The 27,062-nt window shown below is 42.0% G+C and overlaps 1 protein-coding gene across 11 annotated transcripts in view; it reads right to left on the bottom strand.

The window, feature by feature from the left end:
- The window catches only part of DMD (dystrophin), a 2,426,617-nt gene that overhangs the window by 84,118 nt on the left and 2,315,437 nt on the right, over positions 1 to 27,062 (bottom strand). For all 11 annotated transcript variants that reach the window (XM_072743155.1, XM_072743156.1, XM_072743160.1 and 8 more), the window contains 4 exons: positions 23,233 to 23,307; positions 11,948 to 12,149; positions 9,372 to 9,457; positions 7,132 to 7,289 (listed from right to left, as the gene is read on the bottom strand). In XM_072743155.1, the coding sequence (XP_072599256.1) occupies positions 7,132 to 7,289; positions 9,372 to 9,457; positions 11,948 to 12,149; positions 23,233 to 23,307 (521 nt within the window). The remainder of the gene's footprint in view (positions 1 to 7,131; positions 7,290 to 9,371; positions 9,458 to 11,947; positions 12,150 to 23,232; positions 23,308 to 27,062) is intronic.

The raw sequence follows: 27,062 nt of genomic DNA on the forward strand, positions 1-27,062 counted from the left end.
TAAATGAATTAAATTTTTAAAAAAACGTGGAGCAAAGAAAAAGACATCAGTTATCTTCCTTAGCAGTTCAAGTGTATGAACGAAACAGGTTTCAACTACAACACAAACCTACCTTCAAAATACTGAAGAAAATAACCATCACCCCACATGAAGAAGTTAACCACGCAAACCACAACAAAGTAAATAGTATCTCTGAAGCTAAACCCACCATAGCTTATAATTTAAAAAACCCAGCAACTGAGAAGCAAGAGTCAATTCAAGACAATATTGACAATACTCTGACAAAAAGTCCTTCCTGAAAATCTGCAGGAATTCTGTCCATAAGCGGGCCTAATAGGAGCACGGTGATACTAACTCTATTTATAAGTAACACATTGTATTAACTTACTAATATTGTAGTTATTAGTCAGTATTCATCATGACTTCAACATTTACCACCCAAAGAGGTGTGAAAAGAATGTCTATGGAACTGAAAGGCCTATATTTTGATTACTGAACAACAAGCCAAAGGCAACCTAAGCAAAGCAGAATTTTTAGGAGTTATTTTAAGGATGGATAATATAAAATGTGATCAATTGGCATGAGGGATGCTGTCAAACGGATTCAAAAGTGTCCTGGCATGGTATTTTAACACTCAGAGAGAAAACAGTATGTCAAGAGTCTCTAAAATCGAATCCACAGATGCTCGGTTATAGATAAAAGGAATTGTTAATCTTGGTAGGATATGCTCTTGTTACAATGCACTTTAGATCACTGGAAGCTAACAGTTCTGAAGTACCCCTGCCACAACTCTGAGTGCTCTGCCTCTACTGGTTTAGTGAGCCCTCCCAATCACCCCTAGAGCACAAGGCCCAGAAAGGTTAAAAAAAACTTGCCCCAGGTGGGAAATGGTAGAGCTAGGATTTGAACCCAGGCAGTTGGCTTCAGGGCCTGTGCACTTAACCACTCTGCTACTCACTACTCTAGATATTCTGGGATGATTATTTACATGAGATATACACTTGCTCTCAATAGTTGAGGCTGTAATTTATTCTCATTTCTGTATCATTCTCGATTACAGCAACTGTACATTGATGATATTCATTTTTGTCACATGAATATAAAAATTTCACAGGGCAGATGAAAAAGTAACTTATTCATTTTGAATGCATGAATACAACAGGAGGCAGGAAACAGATGTAAAATAAACAGATTTTGGTGCCCAAGCTCTTGTAGGTGAAGCATGCTGAATATAAAGTTGGTATAGTCAAATTCATCTCAACAATAAAGTCCTTAAAATGTTTACAGAAGAAAACACTACAAACTATTGTGGGAGAAGGGGGTACTTCTCAGGGCACTGCCAAATACCAATTACAGATACGTGACTCTTGTGGAGTTGCTTAAAGGTATAAAGTTTTCCCACTTAAAAGGCATTATTTGTTGGTTTCATTTGCAGGAAGACTAGCCACCTGCAATCAGGAATAGAATATCTTAAATAAAGATCATGGGGCATGTGTGTGTGTCCTTGTGCATACATGTGTGTTGCGATAGTGGTAAGGGTGTTTATTTATCCGCGTCATCCTATTATAACCAAAAATTCATATATGGGATCATGTTTCGTAGCTCTTTATTCAGTGTAGTATTTGAACTGGTTAAAGCCATCCATTTCCACTCAGATGGTTTAGCAGAAGAAAATATTGGCTTGGAACATAGGGAACTTAGGCCTTCTGTCTAGATCTGACATGATATAATTGCAGTATGTAGAACGTAGTAAGTTATGCCTGTCGGGCTTCAATTTTCTCATCAGAAAAAGGAGATGTGATAAATCTCCAAGTCTGTGTGACTACTGCTGGGGAATACCTGACCTTTTTCAGGTCATAAAGATCAATCTACTCTGACAATCTAGTTGTTTCCATAGATTATTTTTTAAAGATTTTATTTATTTATTCACGACAGAGAGAGAGAGAGAGAGAGAGAGAGAGAGAGAGAGAGAGAGAGGGAGAAAGAGAGAGAGGCAGAGATACAGGCAGAGGGAAAAGCAGGCTCCATTCAGAGAGCCCAATGCAGAGAGCCCAATGCATTCGATCCTGGGACTCCAGGATCATGCCCTGGGCGGAAGGCAGACGCTTAACTGCTGAGCCACCCAGGCGTCCCTGTTTCCATAGATCATGAAAAGAAGAACAACCTGATGATGCATTAATTGAAACAAACTAGTTTCAAAACTTCACTTCTACTACCCAAAAGAGTCAGTTTCCCACTAAATGCTTTGATTACAGTAAGCTTCTAAAATGGAAAAATCACCCTGTTGCCTCATTTCCTATCAATGAAGACACCACCATCAAATCCATACATTAATGGAGAGTTTTCCTTTTTGATATCCACAGATATGACTTCACATCCTGGCTTACTGGGTCATTCCTTGGAAGACCTATACTGATTTTTAAATAGGCAAAACACTGTACTTGCATGTGATGGTAATTTCCATGACTGATTTAGAACTATTTTGAAGGGTTTTTTTTCCCCAGCTTTCTTTACTGTAGTCAAATGCACATACCATAAAATTCACTATCTTACCCATTTTTAAGTGGACAGTTCAGTGGTACTAAAGTACATTCATATTGTCGTGTGGCCATCACCACCATCCATCTCCAGAATGGAGAGATCTGGACCTGAGCTAAGGAAAGCTTTAAAAGATCATCCAGTGAGCACATGAAAACACCCCTCTCTCCTGGCCACTCCTAGGCTCTTGTCTGGTTCAGAAGCTGCACCTTTCTAACTGTACCACTTCTCCTCCTGCCATACAAGGAATGCATTTGTAGGAGAAAATGAGGAATTTCTTGTTGTTTCTTTAGATTTTGAGACAGAGGTCTTTGAGCACAACCTTGCTCAAGGAACCAGGCTGGCCCCAGTCCCAAGGTCTTTATACTTCAAAAAAGGGCAAAGGGCATTTTTGCTGGTGTTATCTTTCGCTGCAGCAAACAGCACATTTTCATTCACGCTGCCCAGGGAAATGCAAGGTGACTGCCAGGGCACCTGGCTGAGGAAAAGCATGCCAGGTCCAGGATGTTGATTGCGAAGTAAACAGAGTGGACCAGTTCAACCTGATTGCTAGCAAGTTGAGAGGCTTCACAAATCGAAGTAATATAAACCTCGCCTGGCTCTGTACACACAGAATGTGCCCAACATCCTACCAGAAACATCCAATTGCCAATACTCGACTTCTTAAAATGAGCATTCCCCTTACCTCCCAGTCTCTTATGTTCTCATTCTGTCGTGGCATCTTGTATTCCAGCAGGAACCCAGAATAAAGGCCTGTTATTACACCTTGCAAGGGTGGAGAGCCCAATCAAAAGGTACATATTTGGGACTGAGGGAGTAGTGGAGGTCTGGGGACACCGGACGAGGAATTACACTCTTCCATCAGCTATGGGGTAGAGGTAAATTATTCATCCATTTAAATAACAATAAAAACACAACCCCCAAAGCTTGCTGATTTCATTCTCAAGGTATTGGTAAGATTCAAGGTCAGAATTCCTGTGAATCAAGGTCAGGTATGATTATCAGTAGCAATGGTAACAATGTTACTGGTAAGTGTAGTAGGTACAAAGGATAGGGAGAAGCTGTTTCATGGTAGTGAAAGCAAACTCTGCGTGGTTAGGGGAGCAGATTAGGTAAGGTCTGAGAACTAGACAAACTAGGATTTATTCAGGGGGCCATGGAAAGAAACGGATTTCTACACATGTTGTCATCCAGTGAATACATTTCTTTAAAACCAGTATCAGGGTAGTAAGAGCAATGACAAGGTCAGGATGTAGAGAACAGTAAGGGTGGCAAGGAATGAGATCAGACAAAAGAGGTTTCTTAAAAGAAAAAGTGAGCACTTTACTCATTTTTTTCTAATTCTGAATGTCCAAAGAAGAAAATTCAGAAAATATCATAGAGAGAAGAAAATAAAATCCACCTGTTACCACTGTTTGTATATTGACGGATTCCTCCCCCCCCCACCCCCAGGCTCACAAAGGACATTTCCAAGAGCTTGAAGACTGGCTAGCCAGGGCATATTCACTAAGTATGTGAGGACAGACTGAAGGTTTGACATCGAGAAGACAGCATTGCTATTACCAAGACACATGGTTTAAAGAATGGATTCATCCAGCAAAAGGATGAGGTATATGGGAGGACAGGGACATGGCTCCTGATAAGGGCATAGCATTTGGGAAGGCAGTGACCCCTTCTCCTGACTCCCACTCTACAGAGTCAGAGACTAGATCTTACTTATTCCTACCACAGAAGTGATAATTACATGACGTGATAGAAGTGCAACTATCACTGCAATGGCAATCACATTACAATATATTAATGTATCCAGTCAATGTGTTGTACACCTTAAATTTTTTTAAAAAATTTATTTATTTATTTATGATAGTCACACACAGACAGAGAGAGAGAGGCAGAGACACAGGCAGAGGGAGAAGCAGGCTCCATGACCGGGAGCCCGACATGGGATTCGATCCCGGGACTCCAGGATCGCGCCCTGGGCCAAAGGCAGGCGCCAAACCACTGTACCACCCGGGGATCCCCTGTACACCTTAAATTTACACCGCTTAATATGTCAAGTATATTTCAATTAAAAAAAAGAGCAAGGTGCACCCAGGTAGCTCAGTCCACTGAGTGTTCAACTCTTGGTTTCCTCTCAGGTCATGACCTTAGGGTTGTGAGATCGAGCCCCCGTATTGGGCTCTGGGCTCAGCAGGGAGTCTGCTGGAGATTCTTTCCCTCTGCCCTCCCCTCCCTCCTTAAATCAATCAATCAATCAATCAATCAATCAATCTTAAAAAAAAAAAAGAGGCAGCCCCGGTGGCCCAGTAGTTTGGCACCTGCCTTCGGCCCGGGGTGTGATCCTGGAGACCCGGGAGTCCCCCATCGGGCTCCCTGCATGGAGCCTGCTTCTCCCTCTGCCTGTGTCTCTGTCTCTGTCTCTGTCTCTGTCTCTGTCTCTCTCTCTCTCTCATGAATAAATAAATTTAAAAAGCTTAAAAAAAAAGCCAGAGCCTGCAGCCACAGGCAATACAATGAGGTGATGGGATGAAGGCTCCAGTGGCCCTTGATGCTTGAAGGCAGACTTACATTCTGACCCTTACTCTCAACTGAAGCCACAGTACACATACAACTGAGTATATATACATTTATATCACCGTGTGTGTGTGTTTCACAACCAGAATTTTAAAAGTCACAGAGGTGGATCCCTGGGTGGCTCAGTGGTTTAGTGCCTGCCTTCGGTCCAGGGTGTGATCCTGGAGTCCCGGGATCGAGTCCCACATTGGGCTCCCTGCATGGAGCCTGCTTCTCCCTCTGCCTGTGTCTCTGCCTCTCTCTCTCTCAGTCTGTGTCTCTCATGAATAAATGAATTAAATATTTAAAAAAAATAAAAGTCACAGAAATTTTATTAAAGAGAAAACCATGTTTAAGAAAAATAAGCCATTACAAGTTGTTTTATAACTGGATTTTTAAAAATTGAATCTGGATTATCTGTGGCATTAATACTCATTTTGTGAAAGTTACTTGTGTCTACATTCTGGAATAGAGTACAAAAAATATCTAGAGGTACTGATAGTCTATTTACATTTTGGGATGTTTGAGTATGAGGCGGAAAAAATGCATTTATTTCTCCACATCCACTTTACATTTATAGCTACTGTGCCATAACTTTGGCACAACAATCCAAACAGGCTGTCCAACGCTAAATAAGGGGGCTTATTACGTGGGCATTTAGTCAGTGTGCCTGGTTAACTTTTAAATGAATGCTCAAATGGCTTTAAACATCTCAATATTCACAATGTTCTGAAGAGGAGGCCTGTGGTTTTACCCTAGTCAGTGATCAGAGACCAAAGGTCTAACCCAATTATCTGGTTATCTCTACAGCTAGTTCTATTGTTCATGGGATCACAATGGATTGAGAAATCCTATAAAACAAAAACAGCTCTTAGCATTAACAAAATCAACCAAACAAACCTAAGAGCACCGTGAATAATGTGGTAGTTCACTGAGCTCACTCCTTCAGGGCCGGTGGTATCACACAGAGGAACAACTTTTGACAACAAGCTATCCAGCAATAGTATCAAAAGCCACAAAACCCTTTCTATCTTTTAGTCTGGTAATCCCATTCCTGAGAATTTATCTTAAGTGGAAACCTCAATGGAGAAAAATAGCTAAATGCCTAAAGATGGTCACGGCAGCATTACTTACCTCAGCCAACAACTGACAGAGCCGCCATGTCTCTCAATGGAGTGCTTGGATATTTGGGAGGAAGAGAGTGTTTCTGGGGGGCACCAACTGTGGTGAGGAAGAGGCCACGGGGCCAGGTAAGAGAATGGGCAAGTTGTGCATTGGCCTAGGGATGGACACCAGCAGAGCATGAACCTCTGACCCTGTTACATGGGGAGTCACCTTTCAGGCCTTGGGATAATAGAGGAATGTCAAATCTACAGCAGGATGACTTAAAAAAATGATAGTCATCTCAAGTCTTTACCAACAGCCACTGAAAAGCAGGGTATTATGATAGAATTGAGTTAAAAAAGAATAAAGATGGGGTGTCTGGGTGGTTCAGTAGGTCAAGCATCTGCCTTCAGCTCAGGTCATGATTCCAGGGTCCTGGAACCAAGTCCCACATCGGGTTCCCTGCTTAGCGGGGAGTCTGCTTCTCCCTCTCCCTCTGCCCTTCACCTTACTTGTGCTCTCTCAAATAAATAAATAAATAAAATCTTAAAAAAAGAATAAGGAGACAAAAAAGCTAAGAGACTAAAAGACTCACCTATAAAAGTTAGTTTCTTATTTACAAAGGATTTCTGGGCTGGAGATTGATTTTTTTCCCTTGCTGAACCATTGCAGACTCCCTTCTCTCCCAGCACCTTCGTAATAGCCACCACTAGGTCCCTGATGCAGATAGAGATTTCTTTTCCTTCTCTGTACTGTCCTCTCTCCCAAAACCCAGAGTCCAGATGCCACTGCCTCCAGAGGTTTCAAGTATCAATCCCCTACCTACCCACCTATCACTGGAGCTAATGTGAGAAACTCAAGTTGTCTGTTTTTATTTTCATTAATTTCTGAAATACAAAAAAGGAAACATGTTTCTTAAGAAGGTGAATGACTCACAAACTGGAAGCAGCTCCTGACACTCGGCTCAATGTTACTGCCCCCGAACGATGCGACTTCACCCAACTGTCTTGGGATCTGGATAGAGTCATGCAGGAGGAGGCCCAGCCTGCGCTGGTCACAAAATCCTGTCGAACTTGCCACTTGCTTGAAGAGGTCTACAAAAGGAAGAAGAGAATTTCAACAAAGAGCAGCACCGAGTCGATGTTAGCAGAACCTACCAACCACCTCAATTCCAGCCACTACTTATTGAGAGTAGCCAATATTCCCACAGAGAGGGGTTCCTTCTAATTCATGCTAATCTGCACATTTACTATTTTTATGGATCAAGTTAATCATCACTGTGTGTATATATAAAGTGTGACAGCTTTTAAATAAACTACAGCCCTGCAAGAAATGCAAGTTTACATACAGTCTTGACACCTGAATTTTCCTAAGCCAAAACACAATCCTTTGGGAAATATTTTATATATAGGATGTAACCATGGTCATAAAATAAATATTTTAGCAGTAAGAACCACCTAACTGGTCCAAAGTACCAGCCCCTTTGGACATCAGAGATTCAAAAATGTACTCAAGTTGCAACTTCTTTATGAAATCATAAGATCATTGAGTTTCTTGCACGTGTTCCCACAGGATCCTGTATATTTGTAAATTAGCTCCCATCACTTTATACTCTCACTGATTTAATACACATCTGTCTTTGTGGCTGCAGAATGATATCCCCCGTGAGGGCAGGGACTGTATTTGGTCAGCTGTGTGACCAGAAGTGTCACAGAATGAATGAACACACCCAACACTTGCAATGTATGTCTTGTTCTCAGAAATAAAATCGTTTCAATCATATGTTATATTCAAAGGATAGTTGCCAACAGAAGTAAATTCAAGGAATTTTCATTGGCACATTTTAAACTCTAAGTAATTGAATACTACAACCAGGTATCTAAGATGTCAATTACAAAAGTGAGACAGCATGCACAGCCTTTTTGTCATCTCTCCGATACACATGCACAGATTTTTTTCAAGATTATGAATTATCTTCACCTATCTCAGTTTGAACTTTTCATTTTTATTTCACCAACCTCAAAACATGTTCCCTCTTGGTTATTTGAAACACAGGCTCAAAGTTCCCTCTGGTAGTACAACATGCTGGGATTTATACCATTGATAAGGTCAGATGATAAACTAACCTGTAAGTAATTTCACTATTTAAAGAAGGAAAACCCACAGAAAGATTCTACTTTGCCCCCAATACCTTTTTAAATGGTTAACGAAAGCTGTTCAGTGCTTTTTCTTTGGCTCCGAGGATAAAAAAAAAAAGCTCAAGTGGAAACGACATAAAAGTGAGAGCTAAAAGGGCCTGTGTATTTTGTGGCTTACTCCTGGGGGGCAATGAGCAGTAGGACACAGAGTGGCTTTGGAGAAATTCAATCTCTTTTATCTCCTGCCCTTCCTTAAGCTCAGCACAGCTCATCCCTGTGTGGCTAGGCCTTCGGGGAAAAAGAGAAATGACATGATAGGCGAGGTTTGCTTAATATTCCTGCCATAAAGACTTCTTCCGGGCAACTAAAGTGGAAAAACACGGACAGTCCCTCACGATAGCAACGAATGTGTGCTTCGTCATTGCAACCATTTCTCCTCTAGCATTTGCTTTTCATTTGGATTCACACATTTTAAGCTGAAGAACCCAAGAGCTAACCCAAAAGGAAATTCTATAAGGTGATATTTACCCTGTAAGAAATGGCAAACTATCTGTCTCTCAAGTAATAAAATGTGAGTCACGTCACAGAACTGGATATGTCTGTACAACTCGCAGTAAGATGATTATAAAATAAACAATGTTTCTTGAACACGAATGCCAGATAGTACTCTTTAAATAAGAATCCAAAGACTAAGCAAGTGCATGGATTAAACCTTCACATTTATTTTTCTGACTTACACAAAGGGGTTAGGAAATCAGACTTTATCCTCTCGGAACATGTGTTTTATTCAGACACAGTCAATGTAATGTAAAATAATACTTGGACTGGAGAAGTTAATCCTCATTCTCTATTTAAATACCTGCAATTTAATGTTTGACAGGGAACGGTACAAACCAAGTTTTAGGGCACTCTAAAAGCAGTTCTCCATCTTACAAGAGGAACCTGCCATCAAATAACAACACTAGTCACTCCTCATCTACAACAGGGGTAATTAACCAACATTAATAAAAGAATACAGAGTTAATACACATGACTTACATCTGTACTTGTCTTCCAAATGGGCTTTACACAGAGAAATGATGCCAGTTTTAAAAGACAGGACCCGGATCCTCCCTGTTCGTCCCCTATTATGAATAATCAAACCAGAAAACAATTACCAACATTTTACTAGATTGTAAACACTTCTTAAGAAACAAACCAACCAACCCTGGGATACAGGAACTCTACTGATCACTGTCTCATGAAACAAGCCCTTTATTGGTCATATAAAGATCTGTTAAGAACTTGTCTGCCCATTAGGTACTATCTTCTTTATCTACCTTATCAATTTGGCTGATGGCCTGGAATGCAATGGAAATGTGACCACTTTGACTAAGGAAACTTTACCAAGTTTTTGATTCTTAAAAGTCCTTACCTGAGTTGTAACGGCAGCTCTACATAAAACGAATAAAAAATATCCTTCTGTTCAATGGAGAGCCACCCGGGTTTAAGTTGGTAAATGGAAGGATTACTACTGTGCCTCCAAGTTACTTTGGTTACTAAACAAATTGCCTACTGTGCTTACTGAAGTCCCTCCCCCCAAAAAAACCCAGCAAGTGACTTGCTCTGCCCTCTTTCACACTCTTAGGTTTTCATCAGAATGCCTGGGTTGAGAAGAAAATCACTTACTTCAGGCCACATGACACATAAGAGAAAATACGGACATTTGTCTCCGTAAGAAAAAATGTGATATCCTCTATGTTTTTTTTTTATTTTTATTTATTTATGATAGTCACAGAGAGAGAAAGAGAGAGAGGCAGAGACATAGGCAGAGGGAGAAGCAGGCTCCATGCACCGGAAGCCCGACGTGGGATTCGATCCCGGGTCTCCAGGATCGCGCCCTGGGCCAAAGGCAGGCGCCAAACCGCTGCGCCACCCAGGGATCCCGTGATATCCTCTATGAAAGAACATTCAAATATGTGATCTTGGAGAGAAATTTAAAAACAACCTATTGCTATATTAATGTTTTAAGTATGTTTACAGTTTCACTTTTCATATAAAGCTGAAATACAGTATTCCACATGACAAACTTATAAATGGTTCATTTTATCCATGGGAAGAAATGAAACACGAGAATGAAAAATGTTCTGTTTTGTAGAAAATAATTTTCAATAATTTGCAGCTTTTACTTTGTTGCAGAAAGAAAAGTGAACCTTGCATGGTGCTTAAAAAGAGAGAGAGAGAGAGAGAGAGCGATCATAGAATAATTCTCCCATCTAGCACTTCAAAACTGCAAAGGACAGGCCCTAACTGCAGTTATTTTGGGTGAACAAAATGCTCAACTTTTAACTGGTACAATTTATAAAGACAGTCCTAATGCATTAACAAAAATTATGATCGTTGGAAGATTCTTTGCTCTTTAAAAAAGGCAAATCCAAGTTTAACAAATAAACTTCCTAAGATAGCTCAGGTCTTCAAGGAGTTAAAACTGTCCCCAAATAATGGTGAGGCAGGTAGAAGGGAAGTTCTATACACTCAGAATCCATTCATACGTCATCTGCAAAGAGCACAGTGCCAAAACACATGTGAAGGAACACCTGAGTACAAACCCTTATCAGGGCAAAAGCCAAGTGTAATAAAAATCCATTATGCTCAAGGGCTTGGTAAATAATTATCAGAATTAAATAGCCAGGCAGTCTTGGATTTCAAAAGGCACTACCTTATCAGAATAACCAAGAAAAAAAGTATACATCTTAATGACGGAGGTGGCAAGAATCTACGACAAAGGCAAAAGGCAAAATAGTTGAAATGCAACTCCTTTCAGAAGACCTTCCCAGATTTCCAAACAGGGATATGTTCTTGTTGGCATGTGAAATGAGGCATGTAATCATTTTGAGATCTAAGAAGAATTCAGTCAAAATTAAAACCAATTCTGTCTGCTAACCTTCCTCTCAGTTGTCTTCACGGAAAGCTCAAGACAAAAACAAGAACTGGGGATACCTCCTGTGTGCCTGTTATTTCAAAAGAAATAAACAAAGCGCTCTCCAGGAGAGTGAAGAAGGGAGGTGCTGACCAGAAACTCTGGGAAACGTTAGAAAACTTCCTCAGTGTGAGAAGCCAAGTTTGTCCCATTAAGGTCTTGTTCTCATTTTGTTTGGCTTATTAATTCACGATCTTCTGCAAAGAGCTCCTGAGGATCAGGGCATACTACTCAGATCTGGTGACAGGTGTGCCAGCATCTCCAAGAGCACATCCATTTCTGCCAGTGCGTGGGAGCCACCCCCGAAGTGGATGGAGGAATTCAAATTACACAAGCAAGAAAAGGCTACACACTGACTCATTCTACTATTTGAAAAATGAGTATGAAAAATGAGTCTCTCAGGGTTTTGTTTGTTTTCAGAGAGCCATCTACATTCTAGCTCTCACCTCCTAGATCATCCAAATATTTTTCAGCTTCAGTGAACGCAAGAATGATTTATCACAGGGCCAGTATTAGGTCACAGGGCTTCATGAACCTTTCATCCTGAGGATGATATTTCTAGACTGGGGCCCCTGTTGTGATGCTAATTACACCGGCACCATTCTGTTAACTAAGTGTCCTGTGGCCGAGTCCATAAAGAGCTTGCCATACGTACGTGTCATAAACATTCAGCAGCCAATTGAGACACATATCCACGCAGAGAGGGACGTTGACCAGATTGTTGTGCTCTTGCTCTAGGCGATCATAAATAGTGGTCAGACAGTTAATGACCTGCAGGATATCCATGGGCTGGTCATTTTGCTTGAGGTTGTGCTGGTCCAAGGCATCGCATGCAGCCGATAGGCTCAAGAGATCCACTGCAAAAGCCACATAAAGTCACAGGTGATTCCAGGGGGAAAATCCTCTTTTCATGCTTTTTCCCTTTCTTTTGAAAATCCTGATCGGGTTGTCTCGTACTCTTTAGTGAACACCAAACCCAAAACTTACCCTCTTTAAAAAAATTTTTTTTTAAAATTTAAATTCAATTCAGTTTACATGTAGGGTATTACTGGTTTCAGGGGTAGAATTTAGTGATTTATCTGTTGCACATAACACCCAGTGCCCTCCTTAATGCCCATCACCCAGTTACCCCATGCCCCCACACACCTCCCCTCCAACAACCCTCAGTTTGTTCCCTATAGTTAAGAGTCTCTCATGGTTTGCCTCCTTCTCTGCTTTCATCTTATTTTATTTTTCCTTCCCTTCCCCGATGTACATCTGTTTTGTTTCTTAAATTCCACATATGAGTATTTGTCTTTCTCTGACTTATTTCACTTAGCATAATACCCCGTAGTTCCATCCACATCGTTGCAAATGGTAGGTATTCATTCTTTCTGATGTCTACGTACTATTCCATTATATATGTATATGTATGTATGTATGTACGTGTGTATATATATGTATATATATATACCACATCTTCTTTATCCATATGCCCTTAGATAGCTCAGCTGGTAGAGCAGAAGACTATAGAGCTAAATCCTACCCTCCTTTACAGTGGTTTGTCTTCACCCTCCAGCTCTAAATTTGAGGTCTGGAGTATTGAGGATCTGAGGTTACTGTGAAATCCTGCTGGCACTGGGTGAAGAATGTGGGCAGGGAAAGCTTCCATTCCTGAAGTACAGGGGTATTTGAGAGTTAAGGGGATCTAGAATGTTCTAAGGGAAAAGAGTCATTTTCACATTCTGAGTAAGAAAAACTCTGTTTTACTAGAAATTTTGAAAGAGTTTTTCGGATTAGTATCAGAGAAGGTCAGCTGGCTTAATCTGTATGGTTAGGCTTGTGTAAACTCTCTTTCCAGCTATGCATTTGTAATCAAGTGTTTTTCACCTTGAAATACCAGTCACCTCACAATCTCTCTGCTACTTTAATATTAGGTGAAAAAAATCATCAACTTGATTACAATTTTCAGAAGAGAAATTCGGGGATCCCTGGGTGGCTCAGCGGTTTGGCGCCTGCCTTTGGCCCAGGGCACAATCCTGGAATCCCAGGATCGAGTCCCACGTCAGGCTCCCTGCCTGGAGCCAGCTTCTCCCTCTGCCTGTGTCTCTGCCTCTCTCTGCCCCCCTCTTTCTCATGAAAAAATAAATAAAATCGTAAAAAAGAAGAGAAACTAAAGTTAACTGCATAATCTACTCAGTTGTTAGACCTGAGGCTCATTTATTTCTTTACCTTCAAACTGTATTTTACAACGTACTTTTCAAGTCCTTTAAGAATTTTCTAAGATTGGCGGGGTGAGGGGGACAGTGGATTCCCCTGCCCTGAAGTGTTATTTGCTCATATGCTGCAAGACAAAAAATTTAGCAAAAGCAAAACCTCAATGTTGTCCAACAGCAGCAACTCGAAAGCTTTACTCCCAAATGTCAGGGGAAGATGCTCTTCTCTAAGGCCAATTTATTAGCCAAATTGGAAATGCAACAACAGTGCTTTTCTAACACCTTATACACTTAAGCTCTGCTCTGAATTCTCCGTCCTTTGAGACAAAGAATCAATGGTAATTAAGTAAATCTCTCCTGCATCTAGCGGGAGGAGGCAGGACAATTCTGATGTAACCGCAGATAAACCTGGGCCATTCCAGTTCCTAAACCGAGTGTCCAATGCAAACAGATGCAAATTTAAAGCTTCTATGTAGTTTACTAGTTATCTCTAGTCAGTTCTAATTAAATGTGAAGGGAAAAACAGTGGTTAATACCTCTGTAGGTTCATACCTATGTCGTGCACGTTTTTCTCTTTTAAAAAAGAAAAACAGTCACCTTTGAAGTTTCTCTGGAAGCCAGGAGGAGACCTGGTGGTGGAAGCAGGAGGGGTTTTTGTCTTTCATCCCAGGCAGTAATAAAGCTCTGTGGCTTCCGTGCAGTTTCCCTAAATGCCCTGGACTAGCACTCACCCTATCAAAGCAAAGGCCCTACTCCTTTTGGGTTAAAATCCTCTCAAGATAGAGAAATGACCTCTTTACATGGAAGCCGCGAGATTTTATTTAAAGTGGCAGAAAAGAACATAACTTGATTTAAGAGGGAGGCAGGTAGGCAAAAGAATGAAGAATTAAAAGATAATAATAACATAAGCAGGCAGGAGGCCTGGAGCAGGAGGAAGGCCCGGGGAGCAGGAGCTGCAGGGAAGGACACCAAGGGCTCCAACATTCATCTCCTCCTCTTCTGCATGCTGCGCTGCCTCACAGGGCCAATGCTCAGGTGCAGGTAGTGAAAACGTTCAGAAAAGCAGCTCATCATTTCCATTAGCACGAGAGAGGAACAGCTTTCTTCCAAATACCAATATTCGCAGCATGATTCTTTGTAAACTGAAGGAAGCTATGGGTAGTTGGGAGGTTTTCTATTATTTTCTTGTTACTCTGCCTCAATCATTAAAAAATATTTTGCCTTACATCCAAGGATACAAGAGCTAACAAGTGAGAATTTTTAGGCTCAGTTTTGTACTAAGAGTCTCATTTACTCGTGTGCTGGAAGCAAACGAAGCAGTAGCAAAATGGCCTGGATTTCTCTTTACGGAGTCCACTCCTACCTCTATACAGGTGAATGGCTAACACACAGAATAGAATATATGGAGTATAAATAGCTCCAGAGAGGAGCAAGGCGATTGCTCTGGAATAACGAGCAGGGATGACATAGTTAAGAGAGAAATACTGCACAAGGAGGGAGCTCTGCTAGAACCAGATGCGGTTAACCATGAGAACGGTCCCTCGCAGGGGACAGGAGAATGCATTTCCCCAAACAAACATATCAAACAGAATTCCCCTCTCATGGAACAATTTTTTCAAAGACTTCAATTCAGGTCTCCAGAGCCATACTACGCACTTGAAAAGAGGTGGGAAAATCGATAGGGACAATTTAATTGCCACACAGACAGACACTTATGTGTTCAAAACGGCCATCTTAAGGAATACAGTGAGATTTTTTTTTGGATGAAACATTAAACATAATGATTAGCTGTTTCTAGAAGCCTCAAAAAGCAACCAACACACAATTGCGTGAAACTGCTTTTTTTTTTACCTCAAACTAGGAATTTCCATTGGGGGGTGGATGTGAATATATGTATCTTCTTACTGGGGAATATATTTTAAAGCCATACAAAAACCCAAAAATATGCTAATACACCTTTCTTTCCAAAATTGTTTGTACAGTAGAGGATACTATAGGTTTTGACCTCATCAAAGAATAGGGACCACTTGGTGGCGTCCCTCTGCGTAAGGGCTGTGGGGTTGAGGGTGGGGACAGGACAAAAGGACTCCCTCTCCAGGACCCTCTCTGCTGTGCAGGAAAAGCAGAAAATGAAGGCAGGGGAGACTAAGCACATTCACGGCTTATGAGGCTCTGGTTGTGACTAATCACCCTTTCAACATTCTAGATTCAAATGCTACCTCTACTCTTCTACATATGTCACAAGTGAGGAGCTGAAGCCCAATTTTTTTTTTTTTTTTTGTCTTTTACTGACTCTTGGGCTCTGAAGGCTCCTGGAAAGCACGTTTAGAATGGTTCTGCAGTAGAGAAAGCAGAGACCAGAGAGAAGGAGCACTGCTGTGAGAATTCTAGCAGGACACGTGGAGGTCCATACCGAAGAGCAGAAACGGAGGTTGCAGAAAGTGTCCTTGTAGACTTTACAGAAAAAGAAAACCATCTCACATTTCCTACCAGTAAGAATAGTGGGACAAAAGAGAAGCACCAGAAAGTCAGTCAGCGTAAGTCCTACGGTGCCTATATAACCCCAAGCTCATTCCATGGATCAACCCAGAGACTCTGTGTTAACAAACAATCCCGTGACCTACTTTGTGCAGACAGATACAGAGGTGGGTACTGGTGGCCTAAGCACTATGCATCTGCTGGCTCTTGCCCGGGCAGCAGGCACTTGCAGGAAGAGGAGGCTGTTGCTGACATCATGTCATCCTCCAGCCAGCTTACACTTTCCAAGCACATCTCTGCCCAGCAAGAAAGTCAGTGCACTCTGATGTGGTTATCTGTGCTGTGAGGGTTAATTTCAGAGGCTCTGGAGTTGGCATAAGATGTTGTTTGCTACAATGGCTACACAATGCAGAGCCTTGATCAAATCAATGAAAAGAAGTGCCTTACTGGGTTGATGTGTAGCCATGGGTTACAGCTTATCATTACTGTTTATTGGTAGAAGCACCACTGACCATTTTTACCTGGTTTGGGGGAGACCCGTGAAGGTCACTGAGGATGGGACTGGCTACATGAACAACATGCCCTCCGCTATGCACTTCCTGGCTTCCAAAGGGGTTTGTGCTGACATTGGTGGTTCTTGTTCCAAGAGAGAAAGTGCACCCTGGTACCGCCTTGCCAGAGAACAGGCACTTGGGGCCTACACCCAGCCTCTCTGGACCCTATGCTGTGAGGCATCCTGTGGTTTTGATCCTGCCTTTAATGCTGACAGCATATTGTAGCCTTTTCCTATAATGAACTGTAAATGTCTAAACGCTGTCATTTGGGTTCCATGAGTCTTCTTTAGCAACTGAGCCCTGACTGCTATTCCCAGTGCAATTAGTGTCAGGAGTGAGAGTGTTTAGAAGACCCCCAACTTATCCTTAGCTACACATGTGGCTACAGTGTTACTGAAAAAGAGACGATTCTGTTAGAAGGGATGAAAATGAACCGTTGACGCTGGTTTCCAAGCTACCCTTGATTTCAAGTAGCACAGGCTTTGACATTGGTTATCGATGATAGAACTTTCCATTGGAATCTAGAAAGGGCAGAATCTGAACCTGAGACACTAACAGAATGGATCAGAAAGGGAACTGCAAGCCAATAGCAAGTCAGCTAAAAATTCAATTCCTGGGATGCATTATTAGCAAAGTTCAGAGGAGTTCAGAAGCTCCTTTAGAGGAGTTTCACTCTCTCTGGCCTGCAGGTGGAGTTCTAACCAAAGGAACCTGGGCAACTCTCACTTTGATAAATGGGCTACACCTGTGAGACCACTTACAATTAAAAAGATAATTCAAGTGGGGGAACTTACAGGTGTTCCCTACTTCACCACATTTTCTTTTTCGATGCCATATCTAGCAGGCCCTGGACTGGGGCTACAATTAAGAATTTCAAAGGCTGGTAATATTCTGAAACAGGATATTGGGGCTATTAGTGGGAATGTCGAGTGTTAAGAATTCCACAGGGACTGATGGAATGGATTACTCCTTCCCCACCCCTCATTGAGTTGGGGCTGGCTGTCACAAGTGTTTTGTTGCCTAGAAACAGGATAACCCCATTTTTCTGTACTAACCCAATCTGACCTGTTACCATTGGGAAGAAATTGAAGGGGAAGCCCTGCCACGCCTCATCTTGCCACCAGCTAAATATGCACTAGCCCAGTTGCTGAACCCAAGAGACATACTTAGTGTGTGGGTGGAAGGTTTGGACTAAAATTAATGATGAGGAAGAAAGGTCAGATTGTTGCTGAAGGGAACAAAGCCGTGCCGTGGGTGTTAAAAACAGGAAAATCTAACATAATGTTGGTGCCCAGAAAGAGGCTTAAAATATGCTCCTTTAGCTATGAGTCAACTGTCTCTTTAAAGAGTCAAGAAGTGAAGAGGGCAAATCTATAGAGCACACTGGATGAAGATAAGTGAGTTCTGATTGTGACCATGAGTCTGCAGAGCACTTGTAAAGTAGCTAAAAGTAGTCCTTTGATCCTTGTTTCGCAGGACCCATCTGTTATTAAGGACCCGTGCTGAAAAGCCTCTTATGGGAATATTTACCCAGTCAAATCTGGAGAATACTGATTTATAATAATCTGAAAGAACACTGTGTAGCCATTGTGCTGCTGAAGCTTTAAGAATGGCATTGGGTATATGGTAGAAGGTCTATATGCTATATATCTCATGTGTCACAATTTTACATATTAAAAAAATAGCTATTTGACCTGATAGTATGTGAGGAAAGCCACAAATGGGTGGAGGGACAATTGGAACACTGATCACTGAGGAATCTGAGCCTGGACTGGTGGGCCCACATCCCTGTGATTGAAAAGCCACAAATCTGATGCAGACAATTCTAGAAATTTCTGTGCATGTGCACACCAACAACTCTTTAGGAGTGACTAGAATTCAGATGATGCTAGCCTGGGTGACTTGACAGTTTTGCATCTCACATTTATTTCCTCCCTATAGTACAGATGTTACTACACAAAGGCCGCAATGTTTCTGGTGGACCAAAGAACATGGGACTGGGTGAAATAAAAGAGATCAAAAGCAGAGTGAGGAGCTGGGCAAGGAATACCCAACCAGCCAGATAGAATTGGCTCTGGATGGGAAAAGATATATTTGGGATGAGAGAGACCTCCTAGTGCAAAGAAAGAGAGAGCACTTGGAGGACACCCAACACCAGAAGGAAGGTGAAGGATGGCCAGCCCCCTAGAACAGTAACTGGAAATGGAAGCTATAAGGTGCTTCTTATGAGCTTCGACACCACCACTCAGGGCCAACCATTCTTTCCTTAGAGCGCACCTCATGGGTACTGGACGTATCTTAAATAGGACTCCGGCACTGTTACTGTTCCTGGAGCAAGAGAGGTTCTATTCTAGGAGCCCTCTCTTGGGGCACTGCCATCTGTGAAGGCTGAGACAATAAGCTTGGCTCTGACCCTCAAGAATGTCTCACATCCTGAGATAACAAAGATATGGCTTCTCACCTATGTGAAAAAGAATGTGTGGTATGTGAGAAAAGCAGATTTTTTGCGGGGAGGGGGACAGCCATGATCATGACCTGGCCTCTTGGGCTGCCTTGCCGTGATGTAGCCTGTGGCTGTGGATGCACATCCTGGCTTTCAAGCTGCCACCTCCCTGGCGCCTTTCCCTGCACCAGGACAGAAGGTGTGTCCACTATGCTGCCGTGGATCCTGTGAGTCTTTGTTAGCAGCTGAACCCCACTGAATGCCACCTTCTGCGCCCTCTTATAAGATGAGGTGGTTTCACCAAGAAGGGAGGAAGTCTTTCCTCCTGCTTTATCGTGACGAGGCTGAGTCCAGCAGCTGTGACTTGATTCAGACAACTTTAGGCCATACAAAATTCCTTTGCTAGGTGATTCAGTTGCTGCACAGAGGCAAATTGTTCTCTATTGCTCGTTTGAAGTATATTTGCCATGTTTATCAACTGCAGTGCATTTAGCCCTATGGTGTGGCCTATCTCCAACCCACCACGTGCTAATAAGCTAAATACACATGCTTTGTGAAGTGCATTTTTTTTTCTGCTCTTGGAAGTTGGCTATATTTTTAACTGTAGAAGCCACACACCTAGAGGATGTCAAGAGAACTAGAGATTGACAAAGAAAAAGCTTAGATGATCTTCTTCCTAACTTTCAAGAGTGGGGTATCAGCCATATGAACCAGCTTACAAATCCCTCTCAGCAAGATTTTCTCTTTGTCTCTGCTTTTCTGATGAGTTTAATTTTCATTCACAGTGCGTTGAAAGGCAGTATGGAGTCATGCAACATTAAACCGATTACAAACTGGGGACATTATAGGCCAGTGGCAAAGCTCATAACTTAAATAGCAAATTCTCTATAGTGGATAAAATTGTGTTATTTGGGTTTCTGCAATATTGAAGCTTTGATAGTGAAGTGTAAAAAGAAGACCAAGTGCTTAATGGCAGTAGCACTGCATATTTTCTAAAACACCAGTAATTCAAACTCTTCACTGGCATCAGGAAATCATTGAGATAACATCGTTAATTTTCATTAAAGCAAAAGTTGGTAGAAGCGACCTTCGGTTGGAAGAGCTAGCCAGGACAAGTTTTATTTGCCTGTACCACAGACAATAGCTCTTTATCATGGCTCTGCAGGCACAGAAATGACAGAAAGGCCGGAAGATAAACCTAAGCAAACATCAAATTAAGAGGAAATTCTTAAATCATCTACCGAACAGTTAGTTAAGTAATGTGACCACACATGTTTTCAATAACAAGAGGACTGGCGAACTCTTCATTGTGTAGTCATACTACACATGGAACTCTCCTTTCTTGAGAATCCAGTACATAATTTAGAGAAATACGCCCTAACTTGGCTGTACCTAAATCTTTTTCAAATAGGAGAAAAGTCATGTTCACAAAGCAAATGCTGAGAATTTCAAATCTGTTTAAAAGTGGAAATTCCACATCCTACCCTCAGAGCTTAACTCTGTACGGTTATAACCTCAAAGGGCCCAAACTTTTTTATAATTACAAATTCCCCCATTTCCTCAATATTTACTGGAAATTTTCATGTAAACTGAAATGACAGAATGAGACACATTTGTGAATCTAATTATTTTTTACGAGAAGTGGATAATGCCTAAATCTAAGGTTCAAAGCAACATTATAGAAAAGGAAAGTCCGTATAAGGTTTTCCATCTTGTCTCTTTCTGGGCTTTTTCCAAGTATAACCTGAAACAGCTGATTATCTCTGTTGAACTTTTAGGATCCCACAGGAATATACTATATACTAATAATGCTTTAGGTTAACAGGTTCATATTCATCCCTTTATCAGTTAGAAAGCATTCTCTCTGGGATGGGGCAGGGCCAAGAGAAGAAAAAGCAGCAGAAGGCCTTCTCTGTCCAGCCCTCTGACTCGGTTCCTCCGCAATGGGCCTCTTTCCAGATCCGGTACATTAACAAGTCCCTGAGGAAATCCCAGGCCTGGGGAGCCCTTTAAAAACCACTTAAACTTGGCAGCTATATAGCTGAAAAATGATAGCTTCAGACTACAAGCTATAAGGAAATGGAAGCCTCAATTTACTTTTGCTCATGCAAGGATCTCCCTACTGCCAAATCGGATGGGCACCTGCACCACCTCCATGCTGACCTCTCAGCAACACATACCCCCCCCCCCCCTTCCAAGGCCAGCCGCCTTCCTCCCATGCAGTACGTGGCACTCTGGTTCCCAGTATCTTCCTTCTCCCCCTCTGGTCACTCCTTCGCAATTCCTTCTGTACATCATTGTTCGTCCTCTAGCCTAAATACTATTTTGTTCCTCTGCACGCTCTCCCTGAGCCTCTACATGCTGATGAGCTCTAAATATCATTTGTCTACTTCTTCTGAGCCTGGCAGTGTTATATCCACCTCCCCCTGGCAAGTCTGCCACTCATCCAAGCAAGCACCTGATAGTTTCCTTGAGCCCCCCTCACCCACCCAGTCAAGTCCATCACTGAGGCCTGTAGATGTCACCTCTTACGTGTGTCTTGGTTGTCTCCACTTCTCTCTATTCCTCCGGGGCCCATTTGGGCCACAGTGTCGCAGGTTTAGAGTACCAAAACTGCTCAGCCCTCTCACCCCCAATCCATACTTAATTCCACGGCCACGATGACCTTTTATTTTTTAAAAAATTTTACTTGAGAGAGAGAGTGAGCAAGCAAATATGAGTGGAACAGTGACAGAGGAGAGAGAGAATCTCAAGCAGATTCCCTGCTGAGCATGGAGCCTGATGTGGGGCTTGATCCCACAACCCTGAGATCATAACCTGAGCCAAAACCAAGAGTTGGACACTTAACCAACTAAGTCACCCAGGCATCCTCATGATGACCTTTCTAAAGGAAAATCCCACTGCATCATCCCCTTGCGTGGCTCCCCACTGACTGCTAAATTCTTGACGTAAATTTAAAAAGCCTTTTTACAATCCATCTCCCACTTCTCTCTCCAGCCAAATGTTTCACTGTGGCCCTTTCTCACGACTCTGCTTCAGCCATGCTCAGGCATTTTCAGTTCCTGAATGCATCAGCACACACTACTCCTTCTGACTAGAACACTCTTCCTAGACTGAGGTCTACTAACCCTTCTGGAATCACAGAGCTTAGGCACCATGTCTTCCAGCACAGCCTCTCTGAACCTCACCCTACAACTAACTATTCTTCTCATAGTACCCCATTCTTCCACTGTCACATGATTAAATACAGGCCTTTGAAACCATCTCTTCCCTTTTCCTGAAGGGGCCCATAAAGTGTGGAAATGGACATGGTGTCGCTTGATTTCTCTTTCTTAACAGGCTGTGCACATTCTCAATGATCTTATATGCATTCACCTGTGTCTCCAGACTTTATGGACACCCTGGATCTCCCTCATTAGATTACAAGTGCCTGTTTCATGGCTCTACCATCGATGCACCCAGGCCCTCAAACAACATGCTCAAATGAACTTTGATGATAATGGATCGTTACACATAAACCATCAGATGAAGACACAGAACTACAGGACACTTCTGGATTTCCCCACTGATGTATGATATTGAGCAAAGGCAGAGAAACTCACCTATCATCTGTCCTCCATCATGGCATTCATCTGAATATTAACATTCAAGCTAATAACCTACTCAAACCTGTGCAATGGGCTTTGGCTAAGGCAGATATAGTCTTCTACCACTAAATACATTTTAGAGGGATCCCTGGGTGGCGCAGCGGTTTGGCGCCTGCCTTTGGCCCAGGGCGCGATCCTGGAGACCCGGGATCGAATCCCACATCGGGCTCCCGGTGCATGGAGCCTGCTTCTCCCTCTGCCTATGTCTCTGCCTCTCTCTCACTGTGTGCCTATCATAAATAAATAAAAATTAAAAAATAAATAAATAAATACATTTTAGAAAAAGAAGAAAATAAAGGCAGAAGAAGGGGAGAGATTTCAAGTTTCATAAAGGTAACTGGATGCCAGTGCCCTTAGTTGGAAAATAAAAATTCTCAGTATCTTATCAATTCAACATCAGTAGCTGAGGAATGGTGAACAGGAGAGATTCTAAACAGTTTAACAAAATAATTTAGGGCACACTGGGCCAAAGACATTTTTAAAAAGGGAATTCAGTGTTATAGCTGGACTTGAGAGAGCTATTTCACTCCCTCCAAGTGGAAATACCCCTGGACCCACTTTTTTTTTTTTTTTTTAGAGCAAAGAGGAACTATCACGTGTTTCAGTCACTGATTAATACTCACAGCAAAGGGCCTTCTGCAGTCTTCGGAGTTTCATGGCAGTCCTGTAAGCTGAGAACCTGACATTATTCAGGTCAGCTGAGGAAAAAAAGGGACAAAACAAAGATCATTTGTTATTTCATCAGAAAGCACAAAAACTCCCAATGTTTTTGAAATAACAACAACAGTAGTTTAAGGGAAAAAAATCTCTTGTACATATGCCCCGTATTTGGGAAGGTAAAAATTCTGTCAATGTGGAAACAGCAAAAACAAACAAACGAAAAGTCTCTTTGCCATCTGACAATCACACAAGCTAAGTTTCACTGAAGGACTACAGTGGGGAGCCTGCAAAGCGTCCGTCCGTGTAGTCCTCTTCCCTAAAAGGGAAATGACAGGCATTTTTCTTTTCTTCTAGACGATAACCTTGGTTCTATTGGAGAGGGTCTTTGCTACATAAGATTAAAGAGAACAAAGAAGGTATTTTTTTAACATAGCTATTAGAGTTTAGCAAACAAGTGGCAGGTAACTTTTTGGGGGAGTTAGGTTTTTCAAATGTATATTTGACTTTATTTTCTCAATAATAGTAGAGAAAAACATTTCATTAATGAAAATACAGGAGGCCTTCTGAAAAAGATAAAAGTTTAAGACAAAGATCTCAGGTAAATGAAAAGCATGTTTGTGTAATTTAAAATCACAGAGAAAGAGCTCAAGGCTTTAAAGAATCAGTATTGGATTTATTTCAGTGATGATATTTGGGATTTTTCCCAAATTTTTATTCAAATTCCAGTTAGTTAACACACAATGCAATATTAGTTTCAGGTACAGAATTTAGTGCTTCATCACTTACATACATCACCCAGTGCTTATCACAACACGCATCCTCCTTAATAATGCTCACCACCCACTTCATATTTTTTTCTGATTATAAAAGTTACACATGCTCACTGTGGCAAACTTAGAAATCAAAGACAAATATAAAATCCCATAAACAAATCATCCATAATCCCATTGCCCAAACAGATGCACTGTTAGCATTTTGAGAGTTTCTTATCCAACATATGTGTGTCTATGCATGTGAGATGTATTTTTAAATGTAATTAGGACTAAAATAAACAATGCGTTTATACTCTTAGGTGCAACCATTCTAATACTCAGTGCACACAAACATCTCAATTATCTCTGCTACTGTGGTTTCTATACCACCTGTCCACCAAGCCCCAACTCACCTTACCCAGCACAGAGCTTTTTTGATACGATGCCCCTACTCAAGTGTGTGCAAGCCTTGAAATACATGAGGCTTTAGGTTTTTGCTGGCATGTCTGTGGAGTTAGGTTTCAGGAACCCAGCTGCAAAAAGCTCCTTGAAGTCAAGTACTCTGTCTCCTACTTCTATCATCTTTTCCAGTGACTTACAACTGTTCTCTGAATAAAGCAGATCTACTACAGCCAGTGGACTAGTGACAGATGGAATGAAGAAATGGACAAAAGAAGGAAAGAAAGAGAACAAAACACACTGGCAAACATGTCTAACCGCCATAATCGCATGACAGCTACAAAAACAATTCTAAGCGGGGGTCAGAAAACGGAAATAACGCAATGCATATCCATGTGGCCTGGGTCAACATTATTTTTTTAAAGATTTTATTTAATTATTCATGACAGACACGGGGGGGGGGGGGCGTGCAGAGACACAGGCAGAGGGAGAAGCAGGCTCCATGCAGGGAGCCTGACATGGGACTCGATCCCGGGTCTCCAGGATCACACCCTGGGCTGAAGGTGGCGCTAAACCGCTCAGCCACCGGGGCTGCCCCCCTGTCAACATTATCATTAGCTCTATGGCCTTTGCAGAGACTGAACGCAAACACCTGAACGGACATTAGCGGACGGAAAAACAGCGTCTGTAATTTATTTGAAAACATTCAGCATTATGATACAAAAGACTAACAGTAGTAAATGCTGGCGAGGATGTGCAGCGACTGGACCTCTCCATACAATGCTGCTGGGAATATAAACTAGTATCACCACTTCAGAAAACCAGTTTAGCAGCTTCCCATGGAATGAAACATACATCCCTCTTATGACCCAAATAGTCCACTCCTAGACATTTACCACAAAGAAATACAAACGTTTGCACAAAAAGATGTGTACGTGAATGCCCACAGTAGTAGCTATATCCATAGCAGCTAAAACCTGGCAACAAACCAACAGGAGAAGGAATAAACAGACTGTGATACAGTCCTACAGTGGGACACTAATCTGCAATGAAAAGGAACTAAATACTGATTGATCATACACCAACCGTCCTGAAATATTGATGATGATGCAGAGTAAAAGAAGCCAGACGTGGGACACGTGGGTGGCTCAGCAGTTGAGCACCTGCCTTCAGCCCAGGCGTGATCCTGGAGTCTCAGGATCGAGTCCCCACATCTGGCTTCCTGCATGGAGCCTGCTTCTCCCTCTGCCTGTGTCTCTGCCTCTCTCTCTCTCTGTATCTCTCATGATTGAATAAATTAATTAATTTTAAAAAGAAGCCAGATGAGAAGAGTAAATACAGTCTGACACCACTTAGGTGAAAAGCTAAAACAGGCAAACCTCACCTGCATTGGCAGAACACGGCTAAGCTGGTAGCCTGGAGTGGGGTTGGGGTGGGCAACTGACTTCAAAAAACACAAGCTTATGTTTTAGGTGATTGAAATGTTAACGTATCTTGATTGGTGTGTAGGTTTTTGAGTGTATACATTTGTCAAAACTCTACTTATGCACTTAAAACGGATGCATTTTATTGTATGTAGATTACGCCTTCATTAAGCAGGTTTGCAGAGTTTTAAGTAAATCCTCACATGGACAGTACAATCTGGGGTGTGTGTGTGTGTGTGTGTGTGTGTGTGTGTGTGTGTGTGTGAGGTTAAGCTACAACACAGAGGTGGTCAGCTTTTTTTTTTTTTTTTTTTGGTCAGCTGTCTTAATCAGGCATGCACGCTGTTGGGGTGGGTGGCTAGCAGTTCATCAAAGAAGCCTACTCCAGAGGTGGCCACCCTATACTTCAGTTATATTTAGCTGCTATTACACTGGGGGATTCATTAATTATCCTAATTAATGTTAGATAGGTTTGCATTGGCGATATTAGTGGTTTGCAAAATATGAGGACTGTTGAAAAAGGTTTAGAAATAGCCCCTGCCCTTTTATTATCAGGATACGAGAAGAATCTAACAGGCTCTCCATCTATAGAAATGGTGCCATGGGCTGGATTCCAAAATGTCCACCTGTAGGTCGCTGAATTGTTGGTTGCCTGAATTCAATTAGATGCTCAACGGAATCCCGCTGTTAGAGCAGCAATTCTCAAACTGGAGCACACATCAGAATTACTGGGGTAGGGCTGTAGCTAGTTAAAAATATGGATTCCCAGGCCCTGCTCCCAGATTTTCCTATTCCATAGATCTGGAGAGGGTCTGAGAATGTGCATCTCTATCAGGTTTCCAGGTGATTCTAATGCTGCTGGTCCAGGGACCACTCTTTGAGAACCACCGTGTTACAGAGCCCTGGCTAGTGTGTGTTGTGAGGATCTCCCCACAAAGGCAGGGTTGCGACTTCACTTTGCATTTTGCGTACACTTTAAGGCTGTTTTGTGCCCTCTGGCTAATAAATGTTCTTTTGTGAAGGAGCTTTGTCCTGAGACTTGCTTTCATTATAAACTGGTAGGTAGGTAGGCATGGATAAGTTAAATTACATCTAACTTTGCATGGCTACCAATGTGCACGTGCGCATATCAAAGAGAACCTGTGTGGGTCCTTGTTACCCAAAGTGTGATTTGAGGACCAACAGCATCAATATCTCTTTGGAGCTTGTTGGAAGTAT

The sequence above is a fragment of the Vulpes vulpes genome, chromosome X (assembly GCF_048418805.1).
Source record: "Vulpes vulpes isolate BD-2025 chromosome X, VulVul3, whole genome shotgun sequence".
NCBI classification, from domain to species: Eukaryota; Metazoa; Chordata; class Mammalia; order Carnivora; family Canidae; genus Vulpes; species Vulpes vulpes.